Source organism: Dromaius novaehollandiae, chromosome 29 (genome assembly GCF_036370855.1).
Source record: "Dromaius novaehollandiae isolate bDroNov1 chromosome 29, bDroNov1.hap1, whole genome shotgun sequence".
Taxonomy (NCBI): Eukaryota; Metazoa; Chordata; class Aves; order Casuariiformes; family Dromaiidae; genus Dromaius; species Dromaius novaehollandiae.
In genome coordinates this window covers 2,785,297-2,804,375 of record NC_088126.1, presented here as the reverse complement: position 1 = coordinate 2,804,375, position 19,079 = coordinate 2,785,297, and the positions used below count along the sequence as shown (strand labels likewise).

The 19,079-nt window shown below is 66.7% G+C and overlaps 1 protein-coding gene across 4 annotated transcripts; it reads right to left on the bottom strand.

Annotated features, from left to right (window-relative positions):
* Positions 1-1,193: 1,193 nt before the first annotated feature.
* IGSF9 (immunoglobulin superfamily member 9) lies at positions 1,194-17,255 on the bottom strand. 4 transcript variants are annotated; one of them, XM_026111559.2, is made up of 20 exons: positions 16,993-17,255; positions 16,215-16,409; positions 10,416-10,568; positions 9,243-9,394; positions 8,660-8,777; positions 8,321-8,462; positions 7,899-8,044; positions 7,519-7,661; positions 7,300-7,440; positions 6,958-7,074; positions 6,422-6,572; positions 6,114-6,237; positions 5,828-6,003; positions 5,437-5,687; positions 5,167-5,251; positions 4,542-4,712; positions 4,230-4,275; positions 2,384-3,793; positions 1,808-1,953; positions 1,194-1,542 (listed from the first exon to the last, which is right to left on the bottom strand). In XM_026111559.2, the coding sequence occupies exons 1-20, from the start codon at positions 17,042-17,044 to the stop codon at positions 1,319-1,321; spliced, it is 4,143 nt and encodes a 1,380-aa protein (XP_025967344.2). In that variant the 5' UTR covers positions 17,045-17,255; the 3' UTR covers positions 1,194-1,318. The 4 variants fall into 4 exon arrangements, with proteins under 4 accessions (XP_025967344.2, XP_064354846.1, XP_064354847.1 ...); XM_064498776.1 differs by having other exon boundaries at positions 16,215-16,406; XM_064498777.1 differs by having other exon boundaries at positions 1,370-1,622.
* Between the last annotated feature and the right edge of the window lie 1,824 nt (positions 17,256-19,079).

Here is a 19,079-nt window from a genome sequence, read left to right as displayed (position 1 = left end):
AGGGAAAGTGGGGGTGGCACATGGGACAGGGCTAGGGGACAAGGGTGACATGGGGGCAGGACTCATGGAGGACCAGGCCCAGGGTGACATAGGCAGCAGGAGAGAGGTGACGCAAGGGTGCAGGACGCACGGTGGGGGGGGGGGGGACAGGCATGGGGTGACACCAGGGCGACCCAGGAGCAGGGCCCCAGGGAGACATGTCTGTGGGTGACACAGGCAAAGAACCTCCAGGGGACATGGCCAAGGGTGACACAGGGCACAACCCCTGGGTGACAGGACAGGGTGACACTGGGCATGGCCATAAGCGACACAGGGGCGATGCAGGGCAGGACCCCGGGGGATATGGCTGGGGGTGACGTGGGGACAGGGCTTCTGGAGGACGCAGCCGGGAGTGGCACAGGACCAGGGGGACAGAGGGTGACGCAGGACAGCCCACTGGGGTGACATGGGGTGACAAGGGGTGGAACCACCAGAGGTGAGATAGGGTGGGGTTTGGGGATGACACAGTGACACGCAGGACCCCTAGGGACAGGATGGGGGGGGACATGGGATGGGATCCCCAAGGGTGACCCCGGAGGGCCTCCAGGGGACGACACAGAGTGACACAGGACCCCTGGGGACAGGCAGGGTGACACGGGACAGGACCCCCCTGGGTGCAGGGCGGGGCCCCCGGGGTGACACGCGGGGACGCGCGGCGGGACCCTGGGGGCGGCAGTGGGCGGGGCCGGGGGGGGTGACGCGAGACCTCCAGGGCGGGGCCGGGGGTGACGGGGGCGCTCGAAGCCCCGCCCGCGGGCGCCCCCGTGACGCGCTCACCGCACCATGACCATATAAGGGCAAGCAGGCGCGCAGGCCCCGCCCCGCGCCGACCCGCCGCCGCCCAGTCCCGCCAGCGCCCGCCGCGCTCGGGGCCTCGGGGGGCGCCGGCACCGGGGCGAGGGGAGGCGGCTGCGGGGAGCACGGGGACCCCGGGGGCGGGCTGGGGGGCTGCGGGGGGCACCGGGAGCAGGGCTGGGGGGGGACCCTGTGGAGAACGCCAGAAGGAGGGGAAGCATAGTGCGGGGGGGGTGAAGGATGCACTGGGAGCTCCGGGCTGCAGGGGGGGGCGATGGGGAGGGCACCACCCCCATGGGTGCGGGGCCCCCATGGGTGCAGGGGCCCCTCCCGCTGTCTCAGGGTGCACAGAACCACGCTGCTCTCCCATCTCTTTATTCCACTCACAGCAGCCTCCTCCCCTCCCACCCAGGCCCTTCCAGCCCCCCACCACGCCGGGGTCCCCCCCCCCAGGGCACCGTGCTGGGGGGGGGCACCGGGGCCCCTAGAGCAGCGTGGCCAGCTCGAAGCGCTCGGCGTAGCCGGTGCGGGGGGCGAGCCGCTGCCGCCGCTGCTGGGCTGCTTCCCTGCGGCGGCGGTAGGCCAGGAACTCCTCGCGCAGGGCCACGCAACGCGCCTCGGGGCTACCGCGCTGCTCCGGGCCGCCCGCTGCCTCCAGCGCCTCCGCCGACTTGGAGCTCACCGGCGAGGCACCGGGCCCTCGGGGCTCTGCAGAGAGACAGGCAGGGTCCGGCTGGATGTGCGGCCACCAGCTCTGCTGGACCCTGCCACCCCCCGAAGGGACAGAGCTGGGACAAAAGGGACAAAAGCTGCACTTTGCTGCCCCACCTCCATTCTCCCCATGCAGTTTGCAGAGAGCACCCTGCTCCCCCTTTCATCACAGCCCCACACCGGGGTGCCTCCCACCCCAGGAGGCAGGGGGTGGCACATGGAGGCAGGGGGTGACATGTGGCACTGGGGCCCGGGCACTCACTCTGCCTCTCCAGGTCTCGCACGGCGATGGTGGAGACGGGCCGCGCGGGGTCCCCGCCCCGGTACAGCTGCAGAGCGTCCAGGAGGTCCGACTCCAGCGCCAGCTCCGAGTCCCACTCGTAGTTCTCGTCCACGGACGTGTTCCTCCTGCGGGGCACCGGCTGCCGTCAGCAGCAGGGCTTGCACCCGCACCCCTGCCACCCTCCCTGAGGCGCGGAGCCCGACCCGGAGGGGTGCCGGGGTGGGCGATGGGGTGGACAAGCACAGGGCCAAGTGGGGCATGAGCTGGGACCACAGGGGAAGCAGGAGGTGGGCGTGAGGCCATGGATGATGCACTGGCCCCAGCCACCCTGGTCCCCAAGGGCCACCCTGAGGCTGGGCACCTCCAGGGCTCCCTCAGTGGCCTTCAGCTCATGAGAGGTTTCTGCTGTGGATCCCGTGGGATGCCTGCTCCGGGCTGCCACATGTGCTGGGACACATCCTGGATCCCAGCCAAGCAACACGCGACGTGCAAAAAACGGGCCAAGAGATGCCCGAGCATGAGCCAGCTCGTCCCCCCCTCCTGCCCCCAGCTCACCTCTTGCCCGCGCTGGCGAGGGCTGGATCCTTCCTGGGCCCGTCCTCCTCCGCCGCAGAGCCGCCGCTTTGCCAGCTGCTGCCTTCCCCGAGCGGGGCGCCGAGCAAGTTGCCCCCGGGGGCCGGTGCCAGCGAGGGGGGCCGCAGGAAGGAGGCACTGCCCCGGCCGCTGCTCTGGCTCGTTAAACTGCCCCGCGGCGGCTTCTCCAGCGCAGCGGGCTCCTGCTGCCTGCCCGCCTCGGGCTGCCCCGCCAGGCCCAGAGCCCAGCTGGGCTCCACGGGGACAGCCGAGGGCAGGGCCTCGGTCCTGCCGCTGGCAGGGGACGCCTGGGTCCGACAGAGTGGCTCCGGGGCCGGGAGGGGGCTGGGGGAGCTGCTCCAGGCGGCGGTGCCGGGCAGCGAGGCCTTAGCAGGGCCCAGCGGCAGCTTGGGGGGTTTGAGGAAAGCCGTGGCTGGAGGCGACGTGGCGTTGGCACATGTGTCCATGTAGTCTGGACAGACTGTCCGCTCCGTGCTCGCCGGGGAGCCCCCGCTCCCCCGCAGGGTGGGCTCCAGGCTGCCCGCAGGCTCTGGCTCGCCGGGGGGCCGGCGCGGCTCGCTCGGCTCCTCCTGGGGCGGCCAGTCGCCGTCGACACACATCTCCTTGAAGAAGGGCAGGCTCAGGTACTGGAGGATCCCGCTCTGCGCCGGCGAGCGGCCTTTCTGCCGGCTGCTCCAGAGGCCGGGGCTGTCCGGGGGGGCGAGCCGGAGCGAGGGGGAGCCCTGGAGGGGCAGCGAGTCCCACAGGGCGCTGGCTGTGCTCTCGCCGGGCTCGGCGCTGCCCGTGCCGTCTCGCAGCTCCTCCGGGGCACTGTAAGGCAGGGTTGTGGCGGAGGCCACGGGGCTCAGGTCGATGATGCACAAGGCTGCGCCCTTGTCCGCGGGGCTGCTGCTGCCGTAGCCGAAGTAGCGGCCCTGGCGGTAGCTGGACGCCCTGGCTCCCCGGCGGGCCTGCCCCACGGCCCGGGGTCGCAGCGGGACCTCCTTCCGCCAGATGGGCTCCTTCTCCTCCGAATGGACCTGCAGGTAGGGCTCGGGCTGCTGCGCCGAGGGGGGCGCGGGCGAGGGGTCCCGCTGCAGGTACAGCTCCGTCTCGGAGTAGGGCAGCGCCTCCGAGCTGCCCTCCTGCGACCGCCTGCGGGTCTCCACCACGAAGCGCCCGTCGGGGCCCCGGCAGATCCGCTCCAGGGGCACGTGCTCCCCGACGTGGCTCTCGTACACCGCGTACCTGGAGCTGGCCCCAGCGATGCTGAGGCCCAGGCTGGTGCCTGCCTTCTCGCCCCACAGCAGCGTCCGGCGCAGGCTATGGTATGGAGATGCCTGCAGCTTCAACTTCATGGTACTGTCTGGGCTACCAGAGCCATGAGAATTGCTGTAAAAAAAAAAAAAGAGGGGAGGCACTTGAGCACCCTCATGCTGGCTCCTGGGCTCGTCTGTCTGCACCCTGTTAAGGGGCAGCCTGCATCAGGCATCTCACGACAGGTATCGTGACCCTGCATTGCTGCCCTGGGGTCTGGAGTCTGGCTCCTCTCCGGCTCCTGATCCTTTGTGCAGCCAAAACACTCAGCAAGGGGGAGCAGAGCACCCCGAGGGAGCCCTGCACCACGGCACCTCCTGATGCAGCACCCCTCTCCCAAAGACCCCCCGACAGCCAGCTCTTCCACCTGAGCCAGCAGCGGTGGGGAAGGCCAGGCTGCCCCCCGGCCCGTCCCCCGCCTGCCCTGAGCCAGCAGCGAGTGAATGAGGGGGAGCGCGGTGAGACAGCAGGGGAGTGAGACGGGCAGGGAGCATGGCATGGCGTGACTTACTGTGGAGGTGGAAGCTTCTTGCTGGGGGAGAAGACGAGTGGTGGATCTGGAAGGTCATGAGAACACAAGGGGATCACACGGCGAGCAACGCAGTGATGATGAGGAGACAGCGGCACCCACTCAGTCCTACTACCACCCTTTGCAAGCCTCCAAAGCCCTGCCAGAGCGCCCAGCCCTGGGCTGGCCTTGTCCCCTCCCTGAACACCCACCCACCCACCCACCCAACCAGGTCCTGTCTCCCTGGACACGCCAGTTCGAGCTCTCTGAAAGCCCTGGGATCCAGGCATCTGCACCCGTCCAGCTGGGTCCTACCTTGCCTTCGCTTCTGAATGCGCGCGGCACGCCGGCGGTTCATGATGCAGGCTGCCACAGTGCTGAAGATCACAGCCACGCTGAGGAAGCAGATCCCACCGATGACCCCAGCGAGCACCGGCTGCGGCAGGAGCTCCGGGAGCTGGGTGCGAGATGGATACACCTCCATGCCTGCGCCAGGACAGGAGACACCGTTAGACACTGTTACCTGCAGAGCATCCAGCAGCCACACCACCAGCACTGCAGGGATAAAGAGTAAAGCTTTGGCTTGCTTGCCCTTCCCTGCCCTTGGGGCTTGTCACCTTCAGGTGGACCCACAACCTCCACCATGCTAGGTGGTGGAGCAGGGATGCTCCGGACAAAGCTCTCTTGGTATCTAGTCCATCACACCAATACCATGCAAGTTCCACACACGGAGATGAGTGTTCTCACAGCGTTAGCCTTGGTGGTCCTACTCCAGGACCACTCTACAGGCTGCATCCCCTCGTCTAGCAGTAGGGACACTGGGGGTGGGAGCAGTCAGAAGGGGTTTCTATTCGGGAAGATCCTAGGCTACACTGGACACCTAGTCCCTTGGTTTGTCTCCAGGCCAGGAAGAACAAGTGGGCTGCAGGCCAGGCCTTACCTGCTGTGGAGACGTTCACCGTGTTACTAGGATCGCTGATGTAGCTGCCAGCAAAGGCCACCAGTCGAAACTCATAGAAGGCGTCCTGGGGGAGCAGAGAGCCATCAGCCTTGGCACAGTGACCAAACCTCAGCCCACCAGGCTATGGAGCCAAGTGGCTCCATACTGATCCCCGCCAGGGACCAACCCCCTCCTCATTGCATCCCCGCACTGGTGCAGAGCCACCCCGCTGAGGGGGCACCCTGTGAGGATCCCCCTCGACAACTGCACCTTGATGAGTCCTGGCACCAAGATCTGGGTCTTCGTGCTGGGGATGGAGCGGTCCAGCACCTCCCAGCCCCCCTTGTCCTGCCGCAGCTCCAGCGCGTAGCCGCTCAGCGCCACCGAGAACTGACCCGGGGGCTCCCACTGCAGCAGGACCCCACGCGCAGTCTCGTTGGCAGTCAGAGCCTGCGGCGGGGACAGGAAGATGCGCATGGTCATGGCAGGCGGCTCTGGAGGCACCGTGGTCAGCGGGAAGCCTGAGGAGAAAGGGGACATTGATGTGGGAGGGGATGTGGTGGCGAGGGGACGGCAAGGCAGAAACAGGAGCCTCCCGTGTGTGTGAAGGTGCTGGGGAGAACTGGGGGATGCTGTGGTCAGCACCATGGCCCACTCTTACCCCTGGGCACGGAGGTGACAATCTGGCTGAAGGGGCCACTGCCCAGCTTGTTCTGGGCCAGGACACTGAACTGGTAGCTCATGTCTGGCTGGAGATTCTCCACCAAGAGGTGTTGAGCCCCAACCGGCACCGACAGCGACACCCAGTCACGATGGGCCCGAGGCAGATGCTTCACCCTGAAGAGACGTGGGACCTGTGAGTCCAGAGCTGAGGGACAGGACCCTCTGCTGCCAGGTGGGATGGAGGGGGTGCAGGCATACCACATCCCTGCCCCTGTGGGACTCACAGTGGTGTGTACCAGACGCTGAACCTCTGGAAATAGCCTCCATCAAACCCTGGCTCCCAGGAGATGTTGGCTGCCAGCAGGAGTGGGAGCACAGAGACGTTAGTGACGGCATGAGGACTGGTACCTGGTGGAGAAAGCAGTGAGAAGACACATCAGATGAGCAGCTCAGACAACGGATGCGTGGGGGCATTTCAATCCCCTCCCAGCACAGTGGGACTGGGGTCGTTCACCCCACAGCTGCCCTCTCTCTCCTTAGGGCACCCCAGCACCCACGGACCAGGCCTGCCCACCAGGGATGGGCGACTCACCCAGCACGTGGACAGAGGTGGTGGTGCTGATGTGGGCCACCTGGTTGCTGGCCATGCACTCCCAGACCCCGTGCTGCTCCTTGACGAGCGGGCGGAAGACGAGGCTGCTGTTTGCATCCACCTGGGCGCCGTTCTTCCCCGCGCTGCCCAGCTGCACAGCAAGGCAGACATGCCGATAGCGGGCGACGGACTTGACCCCGCTGCAGGCTGGCTGCTCTGCCCTGCCCGCGCTGACGCAAACGGGACCTGACGTGCTTTAGATCCACTGCCCTGGGGCCAGTGTGGAAACAGAGGCCAAAGAAGGGGCAGGATTTTGCCCTTGTTTCTTAGAGAATTGAGGACAGCACTAGCAAAGGGCCCTGGGCCTCTTCTCCAGCAGGAACCAGGCTCTCAAGAGAGATGTGACCCTGCACAGCGGCTGTGGGGACAAGGACATGGAGACTGCCCTGGGACATGAGGACTGATGTCCTCGAGGGCAAGAGTAGCATCAACCTCCCAGGTGGACTTGGCTGGTTCCCCAGACCCGTGGCTCTTACCTTCACCCACGTGATAGCGGGTGGAGGATCCCCATGGGCCATGCAGGGGATCACCAGCTCCCGGCCCACCTCCTGGAAGTATTCCTCCTTAGGGCGCACTGTGAAGGCAGGAGGGTCCTGGAACACAGTCAAGCATGGTGGTGGACTTGGTGGCAGGATGGACAGGGGCAGACCCACGGCAGGGCAGGCCGAAGGGCACCGCGGCACATCTGTATCGCTGCACAGTTGGGGTGTTGCAAAGGTGGCACGGCGGTGCCCACGCCAAATGGGTGCTTGGCCCGGCAGGGTGGGAGCAGATGGTGCAACGGGCTCAGGCAGCGTCATCCACCAGCCCCGCCTCACCTTGAGCAGCACACGCGTGGGCCGAGACTCGCCGGCTGTACCGTAGCTGTTGTACGGGGTACAGGTGTACACTCCCAGTGCGTCGTCATTCCCCATTGCGATGATGATGGAGCCATCAGATCTCACGGACCAGCCAGGGAACTAGGAGAGGGGGATGTTGGGGTCAGGACAAGGGGCTGCGGGCGGTGGGAAGACGGGGGAGGGTGCAAGCAGCAGTACTTTGTCCAGCTCCAGCGGGCGCCCATCTCTAGTCCAGCTGACAGAGAGCAGAGGGGGGTTGGCCCTGGCAGGGCACCGGATCACACCCTGCATCCCCTTGGGCAGGTGGGTCTCTGGGAGCATGGTGGTCACCTCCGCTGGATCTGGGAGGACAAACAGGGCACCAAGGCCCGTGTGAGGACCGCAGGAGGCTCACGGTCCCCGTGGCACCTGCAGGAACACCCTCTTTACACCAAGGCCTGCAAGACCTGCTGGTCTGGCCCATGGGCACCCAGAGGGGTCCCTGCTCCGCTGAGCCTGGAGGAACCTTTTTGTGAGAGGAGCTGGTCACAGCGTGCCCTGGACTCCTGAGGGGCAGTACGGCCTGCAAAGCCTCTTACACAGCACTGTGACGAAGGCTGAGGCAGAAGGTGGCTTCCACAGGCCATTGCTAGGGATGCAGGTGTATTTGCCAGCGTCGTCTGGGGTCGTTCTCTGGAGTAAGAGACTCCCATCCACGAGGATGCGGACTCGAGCCTGGAGGTGGCTACAAAGAAAGGACAGTGGAGGAGAGTGAGCCAGCGCAGCTGGGACTATCCCCACCATCTTGGGGTGAGATAACCTCCCTTCTCAAGCACCCAAGCAGCTCACTGCCTTCCCACAGTGCCCAGGGGTGCCTGGATCCAGGCTTTGTGGGGACACAGCACCTCCTGCTGCGCCCAGCACTGCCAGCCACGAGGAGCCCATGACCACCCAGTGTTGTTCCCGGTCCCCTCCTGCCGCCCTGCTCACCAGAAGGCAGTGGGTCCCATTCCTGCCGTACCTGAGATGGAAGACGTTGCTGTTGCCCTGTAACCAGGTGTAGGTGAGGTTGCCAGGATAGGCCTCGGCCTGGCACGCCAGGAAGGCGTCTTGGGAGATGTTGACGGTGATGTTCTGAGGTGGCACCACGATGGTGGGTGGCCCTGCAGTATGGCGCACAGAGGACAGTGAGGGCTGGGGACAAGGGACGGCCCCAACTGTTCCAAAAGCTGGTCATACCTGTGCTCCTACCGAACCCAACCTCCGTGATGCGGCTCCTCCTGTGCCCTGGGGGAGCAGGGCGTACAGCACCCAGCGGGGTGGCCCACCCGGTCAGGGCTCCGAGAGCACCCACTCTTACCCTGCACGAGCACACGGGTGGTGTGGGTGATGGTGCCCTCCTTGCTGGAAGCATGGCAGGTGTAGGTGCCCGCACTGGCCCGCTCCACGACAGCGATGCTCAGCGTCCCGTTCCTCACCTGCAAGGCACCCAGTGCAGCCTCGTCAGTGCCACCGCGGTGGCGAGAGAGGGACCAGCGTCACCTGCGAGCTCTGCAAGCTGCCACGCTGCAGGAGGAGCTCCTCTTCCTGCAGCGAGTTCCCAAGCCCTTCACCTCCATCAGGCTCAAAGGCTCTTCCCTAGGGAACAGCCCTGGCGCAGTGTCTTCCTGGCTGGCTGGACCCTCCCTGGGGACCTCTGGGAGTCATGGCATGGCCACCAAGGGACAGGACACCCTCAGAAACATGGCACCGTGGGCAGGAGTTGGGTGCCACCCGGGTGAAGCCGGGCACACGCTCTCCAGCCAAGCAGAGGCTCATTGCTCTGCGTGCCTGGGTGCCCCACGAGACCCTTGCCGAGATGGAGGACGCGTGTTGTGGACGCCCGGTGGTCACAGCTCCATATGCCCCTTGGCACAAGGCTATCAGGGTCCTGCCTTTCTCACCCGCACTGTGTCCCCGCTCTGGACAGCCAGGTCGCTTCTCTTCCAGGTGACAACGGGCTGGGGGTTGCCAACAGCCGTGCAGGTAAGGCTCAGCGTGTCCTGGTCTCGCACCTCCACGAATGCAGGGGGGGTCTCCAGAAAGGTGGGGGGTGCTGCAAAGACACAAACGCAGAGTCTCATCCCTGGGTTGCTGGCATAGCTTGACTGGTCTTAGAAGACAAGTGGATCCGACCACGTGTGGTCTTTGCTGGTACAGGGCAGAGCAGTGATCTCTGAAGGGCCAGATCTGGAGCAGGATCCAGATCTCTGGGAAACAAACTGGTGGCTGACACGGATCCCAGCTCTGCTGTTGCAGTAGCTGCTCTTCCTGCCCTGGGGGAAGACAAACTCCTCCCCACTGCCCCCCCATCCTCACTGTCACCCTCAAAACGGGGCAGCAAAGTGACGTGGAGCAAGTGTAGGCGCAAAGCGGCTGTACGTGTGCGGTGTGCACGGGGAAGGTCTCTCCCAGCGCAGCACACAGGAGAGCACAGGACAGGGTCTCCCTTGCTCAGGGTGTCAGAGCAGCAGCATCTGCTCTGCGAGGTCCATTCTGGCTACCCCCAGGCTAGGTGGAGAGCCTGAGCAAGGACAAGGAACAGCCCCATGCTCGACGAACAGGCCACTTTCCCTGACAGCCGAGATGCTCTGCCTGGTGCTGCCCTTCTCTGTAAGCTCCTGGGTCTTCCTGGAGCACATGACGGCCACAAAAAGAGCAAATATGAGAGCGATTTGCAGCAAGGGGCTGAGCTGGCTCAGGCAGGCAGAGCAGGCAGCAACCTGGGCTCACTCAGGCACAGCCAAGAGCCCAGGCAGGTGCTTGGAGACTTCAGGAGCAGTTTTGGCTCTGCCTGAGCCCCGTTACCTCTCTACATCACACCAACCCAACTGCGAGCCCTCAATCACGCTCCCAAGGCCGTGCCTGAACAGGGCAGGCCAGAGGCACCCTGAACCTGCCTCCGGGATCCCAAGCTCTTGTCGCACCGTACTAAACATGCACATGAAGGCAGCCACAAACCCTGAAGCCCATCCCTGAGGCTCAAAACGGTGCCTGCTGCTGAGTGAGGAGCTGTTAAAACTTCTGTGCCAACTGCTGCGGGAGGCTGCACACGCTGAGCATCGCCCCGGCCGTACCGTTGACGGTGAGGTGGATCCAGGTGCCGTTCTGGAAGTCGTCGTCGGTGCTGTGCCGGTCCAGGAAGAGCACGCGGCACTCGTACCAGCCTTGGTCCTCGGCGCGCAGGAGGTCGATGCGCAGCGAGGCGCCTTCCTCAATCCGCACGCGACCTGCCGAGTGAGAGGCGTCTGTCACCGAGCGCTGCCAGCGCGGGGACAGCCGTGTCCTCGGGCCACCTGCCTCCCTGAGCGCCCACCCACGCAGCACCGAGCTTGGCCTCCGCCAGCCCCCGCGGAGGCTCGGCAGCTTCCCTAGGGAGCGGGGCCGGGTGCCCCACTTGGCAGCGGGAGGACGTGCCCCGCGCAGCCGGGATGTGCTCGGGCTGCTTCCATCTCGACCTGCCGGGACCGGCAGCTCCCGCCGCGGCCGGCCGGCTCCACGGGGGGCTGGGAACAACCTCGAAGACAAAAGCCGGGGTAGCCATACTGGGGCAGAGTTCAGTCAAACCAACGTTTAGTGCTACACGGCTTGCTGCTGTCGGGGAAACAGGCTGGAAGAAGTAGAGATCGGCTCTGCCACCCGCTCCCATGCGGAGCGGCCTCAGCAGGGACCCCTCAGCATGGTCCCTGTGCCCTGAGCATCACTCCCAGCGGCTGCTGCGCCCGTGGGGCACCAATCCTCCCAAATCTATCTCCCCCAGACCCAAAAGCACCGCGAGCTACCAGCCTGCCTGCAAAATCCCCCCTTGCACCCTTCCCTATTACCTCCTGGCTCGCAGGGTGCCTTTCAGGGACTGTCCCCTCGACCGCCCTTTCCCCTCCAGAGCCCCCCCAGCTGTCTCGCCCTGCGGAGCCCTGCTAAGCTCTGGGCGCGCGAGGCACCCCCGCCCCTTCCCCTGCCCCGCGCAGTCCAGCTAGCCCGAACCCCTCGCCAGCCCGGCGAGGACCAGCGGCACAAGCGCTACGACCCACGTCAGGGCTGGCCGGAGGCACGGGGCTCTCCCGGGCTGCGGGGCCCTTGCTTTGAGCCCAGGGCAGCCAGCGGCCCCACACACACGGCCTCTTTGATGAGGAGAAGGATAAGGACCTAAAGCAACAGCGAACGCAGCCCTCTAATCCCCTGGGCTATTATCAGAGCCATAATCGGCTCAGAAGCGCAGCAGGCAATTGGCTCAGCACCTGGGCTGGGGTGCACAGACAGCACCTCCACCACCGCAGCACCCCGGGCACAAGTGGCCCGACAGCACCGCACATCGCGGCAGGACCCAGGCTTGGCTCGGGCACAGCCAGGGTGGTGACACCCTGCATGGTGCACACAGCTCTCGATGCCTCCACAGCCTTGAGATGCTTCGGTGCAAGGCCCAGAGCTCCCCTAAACCAGCATCTTCATGAAGCGTTTCCGACAAAATCGCTTTTGCTGGAAAACACGTCAGGTCTATCCAGGAGACCTCCCCGGGATGGAGGCAGCCTTTGGAAATGCTTTAAGCCAAATGATTGTGGATGTGTTCAAGCACCTTTCCCTCTGGGACACAGCCCACATGTGCTGACCCACCGTACGTGCCCTTCCCAGCGCAGGCAGATGCCAGGCACACTCAGGACTGCTCGTACACGCGATTCAACGCTGCTGCCCTGGCACGGCAAGCCCTGGAGCCGAGACAGAGCCACGCGGGCAGCTGAGGGTGTGCGTGGCCGTGGTGGTGGCCGTGGGAGGGAGCTCAGCGCCTTGCAGGCCAAACCTGCTCCCTGTGCCGCGGTGGCACAAGTTCCGCGTCACACAGTCTCCATGCACTGCTCGAGGCCTTGGGAGCCCAGGCTCCGGCACCGCGTGGGTGTTACAGCGGCAGGACGCTGTCATCACCCCCAAAGAGCCTGGGAAGGAGGAGAAGTGGCACCACCCGGGCAGGCTGGTTTGGGCACAGAGGCTGGGCGGTTCAGGGACAGGATCGTACGAATCCATGCAGCCTTGTGTAAACCCAGCACATACAAATGCATACAGACCCTCCCCGTTAGCGCCTGGAGTTTCATCCAGCCTCTGCAGCCACCCTCTGCCCAGCTCCCAAGTGCTCTCCCATCCCTCCTGCTTCTCCCCACAGTCTCCAGTCCAGACCCACGGCATCTCCGGCAGTAGACGCCAGGCACAGCTGGATGTACCTGGGTGCCTCTGGCCACATCCATCACTCAGCACACGGAGCAGCACCCCAGGCCAAAAAAACCCCCCATCCTGCCCCAGGCACACACCAGGGGTGCACGTAAAGGGGAGCAGCCGTGCACTAAGGCTGCGTGGACTGCGGTGTCAGCCCACGGATGGCCTGGCACGAGGCTCTGCTCTGGTCTCGCTGCAAGCCATCGATGCGCTTGTGAGGCCTGGAAACTGCTGTCAGTCCCAATATGACAGTGGCTCTGCTCTTGCGTCCCTGCTGGATCCTCCATCCTATGACCCAGAGCTCAGCTAGGGCCATGCAACAGGTCCCTAATACTACAAGGAGCTGGAGAAGGGTCCCAGGAGCAGAGATGGGAGCGAAGGCAACACACCCTTGGGACAAGGAGCCCTTTGCCATCTTGTCCCCACAGCTGCTCTCTCACGGGCCAAGCACCCCGCGTGCAGCACTGGGGAAACCAGAGCAGCTCCAGGGAGCACAGGGAAGCTCCCAGGTCCCCGGCAGTGCCGCTCCCTGCAGGCAGCTGCCAGCTTGCAGCCCCAGGAGCCAGCCGGGAACAGCCGGCTGCTGAACAAAGGTCCTATTGGAAAAGATCGGAGTGCCCTGGGGATACACCCCCAGCCTCCCTCTAATCCCCCGTGCCGGCCCCAGCCCCCTCCTCCTCATTCACCACCCGGCCAATAACAAAACCGCCTCTGCCCTCCGCGACCGGCATCTCCCAGTGCCTGGCAACCGCCATTCAAAGGGACACAAAGGGGGCTGGAGCCCCGGCCGTTGGCGGCCACCGCGCTCGGCCAAGCCAGGGACCACCGGCCCCCTGCCCCGCTCCGGGCCAGCCCGGGGCTGGGATGGCAGCCCGTGACACCCTGAGAGGCAGTGGCACCTGGGGAAGGGTGGCTGAGGGACAAAAATCTGGCCCCGTTTCCCCAAGCGCCGGAGGGGGGAGACCCAGGAGCTTCCAGAGACGGATGCATCCCACCCCACTTGCATCCTACCCTGGAATGCCCCAAACTGCTCCATGATGGAAGCAGGCAGCAAGGTGGGGGGCTCCCCGGGGATATATTCAAGCTGCTCCCCCCGGGGAGGGCTGGAAGGAGGAGCTGCCCTCGGCAGCTACGTTGAATCTGGGCCACGCTGGGCAGCCCCTGCCCACCCCTCCCCAGCCCCCCGGGCGCCACGGAGGATTGAAAATAAGCAGCCTGCTGCCATGGTGACAGCCACCGGCCCCCCTCGCCCACCCACCTCGCCCTCGATTCGGCCAACCCGGCCCGCGATCAAGCTCCCCTTCCCCCAGCAGCTCCCCGCAGCAGCCCCCGTCCCCGAGGGACGAGCACTGGGAGCACCCAACCCGCTCCCACAGCCCCCCCGGGGCTCGGGTGACAGCGGGACGGGTGCCACGGCACCAGGGACGAGGCCGAGCGCTGCCGGGAGGCAGGGAAAGGGCCGAGAGCGCGGGCGAGACGTGGGCAGGTCCCTTCCGCTGCCATCCTGGGGTAACCTGAGCCGCCTGCGGCTGCAAGGCCCCGCAAAGCCCCCGGGCTCAGGTGACAGGAGCGAGACAGAGCCAGCGCCGAGCGGCAGCCCCGCCCGGGCCTCCCAGGAAAGCAGGTGCCGAGGGGTTGTCGTCCCTGCCGGTCCAGCAGAACCGGCATGGGGGCGGGGGCCACCCTGGCTCACGGCACAAGCGTCCCCAACCTGCCAGCACAGGCTGGTGGCAAGAGGAGCCGAGGATTGCTCCGAGATCAGCCCTGCCCTGCGCAACCTGCTTTCCCAGGCTTTCCACCCGGGAAGAGGCAGCGTTTCTCCGCCTGCGCCCGCATCCAGCCAGGAGCTGAGTCAGGCCAAGCCCCAACACGTGGCACTTTTTTAGGCAGTGGCCAGTTTCGCTTATGGAGACGGGATCCTGTGACTAGAGCCCAAGAGCCCCGAGCCAGGGGTGATCCAGCCACCTCCACCCATCCCTGCCGCTCCCGTGGGAGGATTTCGGTGCGTCGCTGCCTCAGGCTTTCAGGGCACCAGGCTCAGCCCGAAACGGCAGCCAGCCCTTCCCCTCCTCCGCAGGAGGCACCAAGCCTTTCCCTTAATTACAGGAAGATCCTGTTGCTGCCGCCTCTGCATTTGCAGGGATCCCTCAAGGTCTGCCACTGCCTCACTTTAAATATCCCGTAAATAGGAGAATATCCCCCTCCCACGCCCCAGCCCTTCCCCAGCACAGCTTGCTCCAAATCCCAGCCAGCCCAGCACCGCCACTTAGCAGCTTCCCTGAAATCCCCTCCCCAAGCTCAACCTTCAAGCGACCCACATGGGCCAAGGCGATGGCGTGGCAGCACCCGGGGTGCCCGCAGCCCGGCGGAGAGCTGGGTGCCCAAGGGAAGCCCAGCAGCCTCCAGGCTTGTGGCAATGTCTCTGGAAGGATTTCACTTCTGCCCGTGCTCAAAGTGAGACGTGAGCAGGGCTGCTTGGGGGATCAGACGGGACAGCACGCAGCCTGGCAGCAGCACCTGGCTCTTTTTGGACCCCCAAGAGAGCCTGGAGAGCGCGGTGGGCAGTGCCACGCTGCAACAACACTGTGACAGGCCCCAAGGTGCCCATCAGGCAGCGTCCACAGCTGTGCCACCCACCTCGGAGACCCGCAGACCTTCCTGGGGGTCCCTGGTCCAGGGGGACCTTTCCCTTTCCCCGGGAAGCAGCCCACAGGGGATTAGAGCAAACAAAGACCCAGAAACAGCGTCGATCCTGCCTTCAACCCCAAGCAACGCCCAGCCTGGAGCCTGCAGGCACCACCCAACACCGAGCAGGGTCTGGGCAGCCCTCTGCCACCCTCCTGCTCCAGGCACCGAGGAGCAGGGAATTGGCGACGGAACAAGGGGGATGTTTTGCATTGCCTGCAGGTCAGAGCGGATCCAGACCTGCCGCTGGCTTCCCTGATACGGGATTTTGCAATGTGCACCACGATGGAGGTACAACCCTCACACTTGCACATGGCGGATCTGAACCACCCGATGCCCAGGAGCTCCTACACACAGTTGCCGCTCAGCCGTGCCGGTTCCCAAATGGGTGCTGCCAGGGGAGGGGGAACCCCCGTAGCCAGAGGCCACATCAACAGGCAGCGATCACTGGTGTGCTGAGCCCTCCTGCCTCAGCGGGCACCACCGACGTGTGCTGGGAAGCCTCTCCCGCTGCACCGATCCGGCGGGGCAACCTCCCGCTGCCGAGCCCAGCGCCTCTGCCTCCCCCGCGGGCCACACACCCAGCACTAGCAGGTCCCAAATCCCCTCCCGACACACATCAAGCAGCTGCATGAGGCAAGGGGGACTCGGCCCCGCTGCAGCGGCCTCCCCGCAGCCCTCTCGCGGCTCCGGGCCGGCGGGAGAGCCCCGGCGGGTTTGCCGTGCCTCCCCACCGCCTCGCGAGCGTGATTAATGCGCTCTGACAGCGGCGGCCCTTGGCGGGGGCCCAGCCAAGGAGACCAGGGAGGCAAGCAGGTCGCGCGCGCATCGTGCGCCACAGCCAGCCTGCCCGGGCTCACGTCGTGCCCCGGGTCACCCCAGCCCCAAGGTCTGGCCCAGCAGGGCCTTTCCAGGGCCCAGACCCACAGCTGCTGCCCCACAGCCACAGCACCCCAGGCATGGGACGTGCCCCCGGCCGCAGGACTTACCTATGTACTCTGGGTCCACGCGTGGCGAGTAGAGCCCAAACTTGATGAAGATGGGCAGGACGAACCCAAAGCGGACCCACTCGATCACGTAGAGGGGGGGACGGGCCTCCTGGGCGTCCAGGAGGTTGCAGCCCAGCACCGTGCTCTCTCCAACCCGTCCGACCACAGCCCGGGACTCCGTCTGGCCGCTACCTGCTGGGGCAACACAAAAGGGTCAAGCGCTTGCGAGCAGGACCAACGAGGTGCTGAGGGGGTCTCTGGCTCGGGGAACGCTATCTCCTCCCATGAGACCAAAGCAGGATCAGCAATGCCACAACGAGGCAAAGAGGCTGCGTGCCTCCACGCTGCCCAGCCTTCAAGCCCGTTGCACCCAGAAAGCCAAAGCTTTTCCCCCCCCCGTCCACCACAGAAGCGCGAGCACCGCGTGTAAGCACACCTCACCCCCGGGGAGGCTCGGAGCAGCCCGGGCAGGACGCACATGCCCGAACCGGGCAGCACACCAACCCCTCGCTTCGCACCGCGCTGGGAGCCAGCACCCTGCTCGCAGTGGGGCAATGAGGACCCCCAGCTCCCACCTTCCAGCGCAGAAACACGGGCACCACCGCTGCGAGGGCGCACGGGGAAGGGGCAGCAGGCGCACGCAGCCCCCCCAGCTTGGCGTGGGCCAGGAGCCACACGCGTGGCGGGGTCCCACCAACCCGAACGGCCCCCGCTGGGGGCAGCGGGACCGGCCGGAGGAGGCTGCTCCCGGCCCCGCGAGACCCGCCGCGGCCCCTACCCTCGGCGCCGGCGAGCAGGCTGAGGAAGACCAGCCAGAGCCGCCACCGCATAGCACAGGCGCCCGTCGCACGCCGGCGAGCGGCTCCCTCGGCGGCCCCGCGGCCTCCGCCGCCGGCGGAGCCCGGTGGCGGCGGGGCGTCAGCGGCGGCTGCCCGGGTGCCGGCGGTCAGGGGTCAGCGCGGGCGGCCGGTGGCGGTGCCGGCGGGGTGTCGGCGGGCTCCCCCGGCTCCGCGGCCCCGGCTCGGCGGGCTGGCGGCTCCGCGGCCCCCCGCTCCTCATGCCGGGCCCCCCGCGGCGGCGGCTGCTGCTGCTGCCCGGGAGGCTCCGCTCCGCCGGCCGCCCAGCGCGCACCGACCGCTCCGCACACCGGCCGCCGCCGCCGCGGGGCGGCCGCAAACAAACAACGGCGCCGGGGAGGAGCCGCGCCGGGCGCCGCCCCCCCGAGCCGCCCCCGCCGCCCCCGCCCCGCGCGCTCCGCCCGCCGCCGCGCCCCCCCGACCGCGAGAGCGGCCCGCCCCCTCCCGTCGGCCCCCGCGCCGCCCGTTGCCACGGGGACAGCCAATCGGGAGGCACGGCGCCGCCCGCCTCGGGAGGCGGCCAATGGCAGGGCGGGGCGCGAGGAAGGGGGCCGCGAGGGCTGCTGGGAGGTGTAGTTCGGGTGGGAGTGGCGGGGGCCGTGGGTGAGGGGACACGCGTGTGGGACGTGGTGGGGGGGCCTTGGGTGATGGGTACGGGTGGGGGACACGCGTGTGAGGAGACAGATGAGGGGACACTGGTGTGGGACATGGCTGAGGGGGCACAAATGTAGGGACATGGGTGAGGGGACACCAGTGTGGGACATGGGTGAGGGACACAAGTTGGGACGCAGGTGTGGGGACATGGGTGCAAGACATGGGGGAGGGGACACAGGTGTGGTTCGCGGGTGGGGGACATGAATGGGACATGAGTGCTGGACACAGATGAGGGACACAGGTGCGGGAATCAGGTGATTCAGGACACGGGGGACGCAGGTGAGGGACAGGGGTGTGGGACACGGGTGAGGGACACAGGTGAGGGGACACAGATAGGAGACGTGGTGAGGGGACAGGGGTGAGGGACACGAGTGTGGGACACAGGTTTGTGACAAACGTGCAGCCACTCTGGGGACATGGGTGCAGGACATGCATGTGGGACACGGGTGTGGGACACGGGTGTGGGACACACACGTAGGACACACATGCAGCACCCCGGTGCGGGACACGGTGCGGGACACGTGTGTGCCCCTTGGTGCTGGCCACGAGCAGCCATCGCCGCATGGTGCCCGCCCAGGGCTGAGCCGTGCCGTCATCCCGGGGCTCCCTGCCTGCCCTTTCCCACCCTGGCTGTCACCTCTCTAATCCCCTCCTAAACGTGTCCCTGGGACGGCCACCAGTGCGGTGTCCCCAGCCCACCGAGCTGAGCCGGAGCTGGGCTGGCCGCCAGGCCGGGGGCTCTGCGGGCCCTCCGGGGCTCCTGGCACAGAGCAGTGACATGTGAGGGGACATCCGCCGCGGGCCCGGTGGCACCTGGCCTGCAGGCCGAGAGTGGCGGTGGCGGTGGCAGGGCCAGCCCTCGCGCGGAGCCCCGGCCGACACGGCAGAGCCGGGAGGTGCCGAGCGGCTGCGCCTCCGCGTGCCGGCCACCATTTTCCTCGGGCTCGGAGGGGTCCGCAGTGCCCCCCTCCACCAGCCCGGCCTGGCCCGGCCCTCTGAGCCTGGGTGACTGTTAAGGACAGAGCTAAAGTAAGAGGAGTTAAGAGTAAATAATACTGCGGCTAAGCTGCTTTCCTGCATCTCACGGGCCCATGTGAGTCCGGCTCCCTCGGGCTTAGGCGTCGCTGGTGGATGGTGCCTGTCCCGGCCCTGCCCTGTCCCCAGCTCCCCCGGGGCTGGGACCCCCCCCCCCCCCCGGCCGCTCACGCCCTGGGCCCCGGGGCAGGCGCACGCCAGCAGCCTCCACCACGGAGGCCGGGCTGCCGTCACATCCCCCCAAAAAGCGCCAGGCCCCGCATCCCCCCCAGCCTGAGCACCGTGGGGTCCCCTCCTGCCCGGTCCCCTCTGTCTGGGG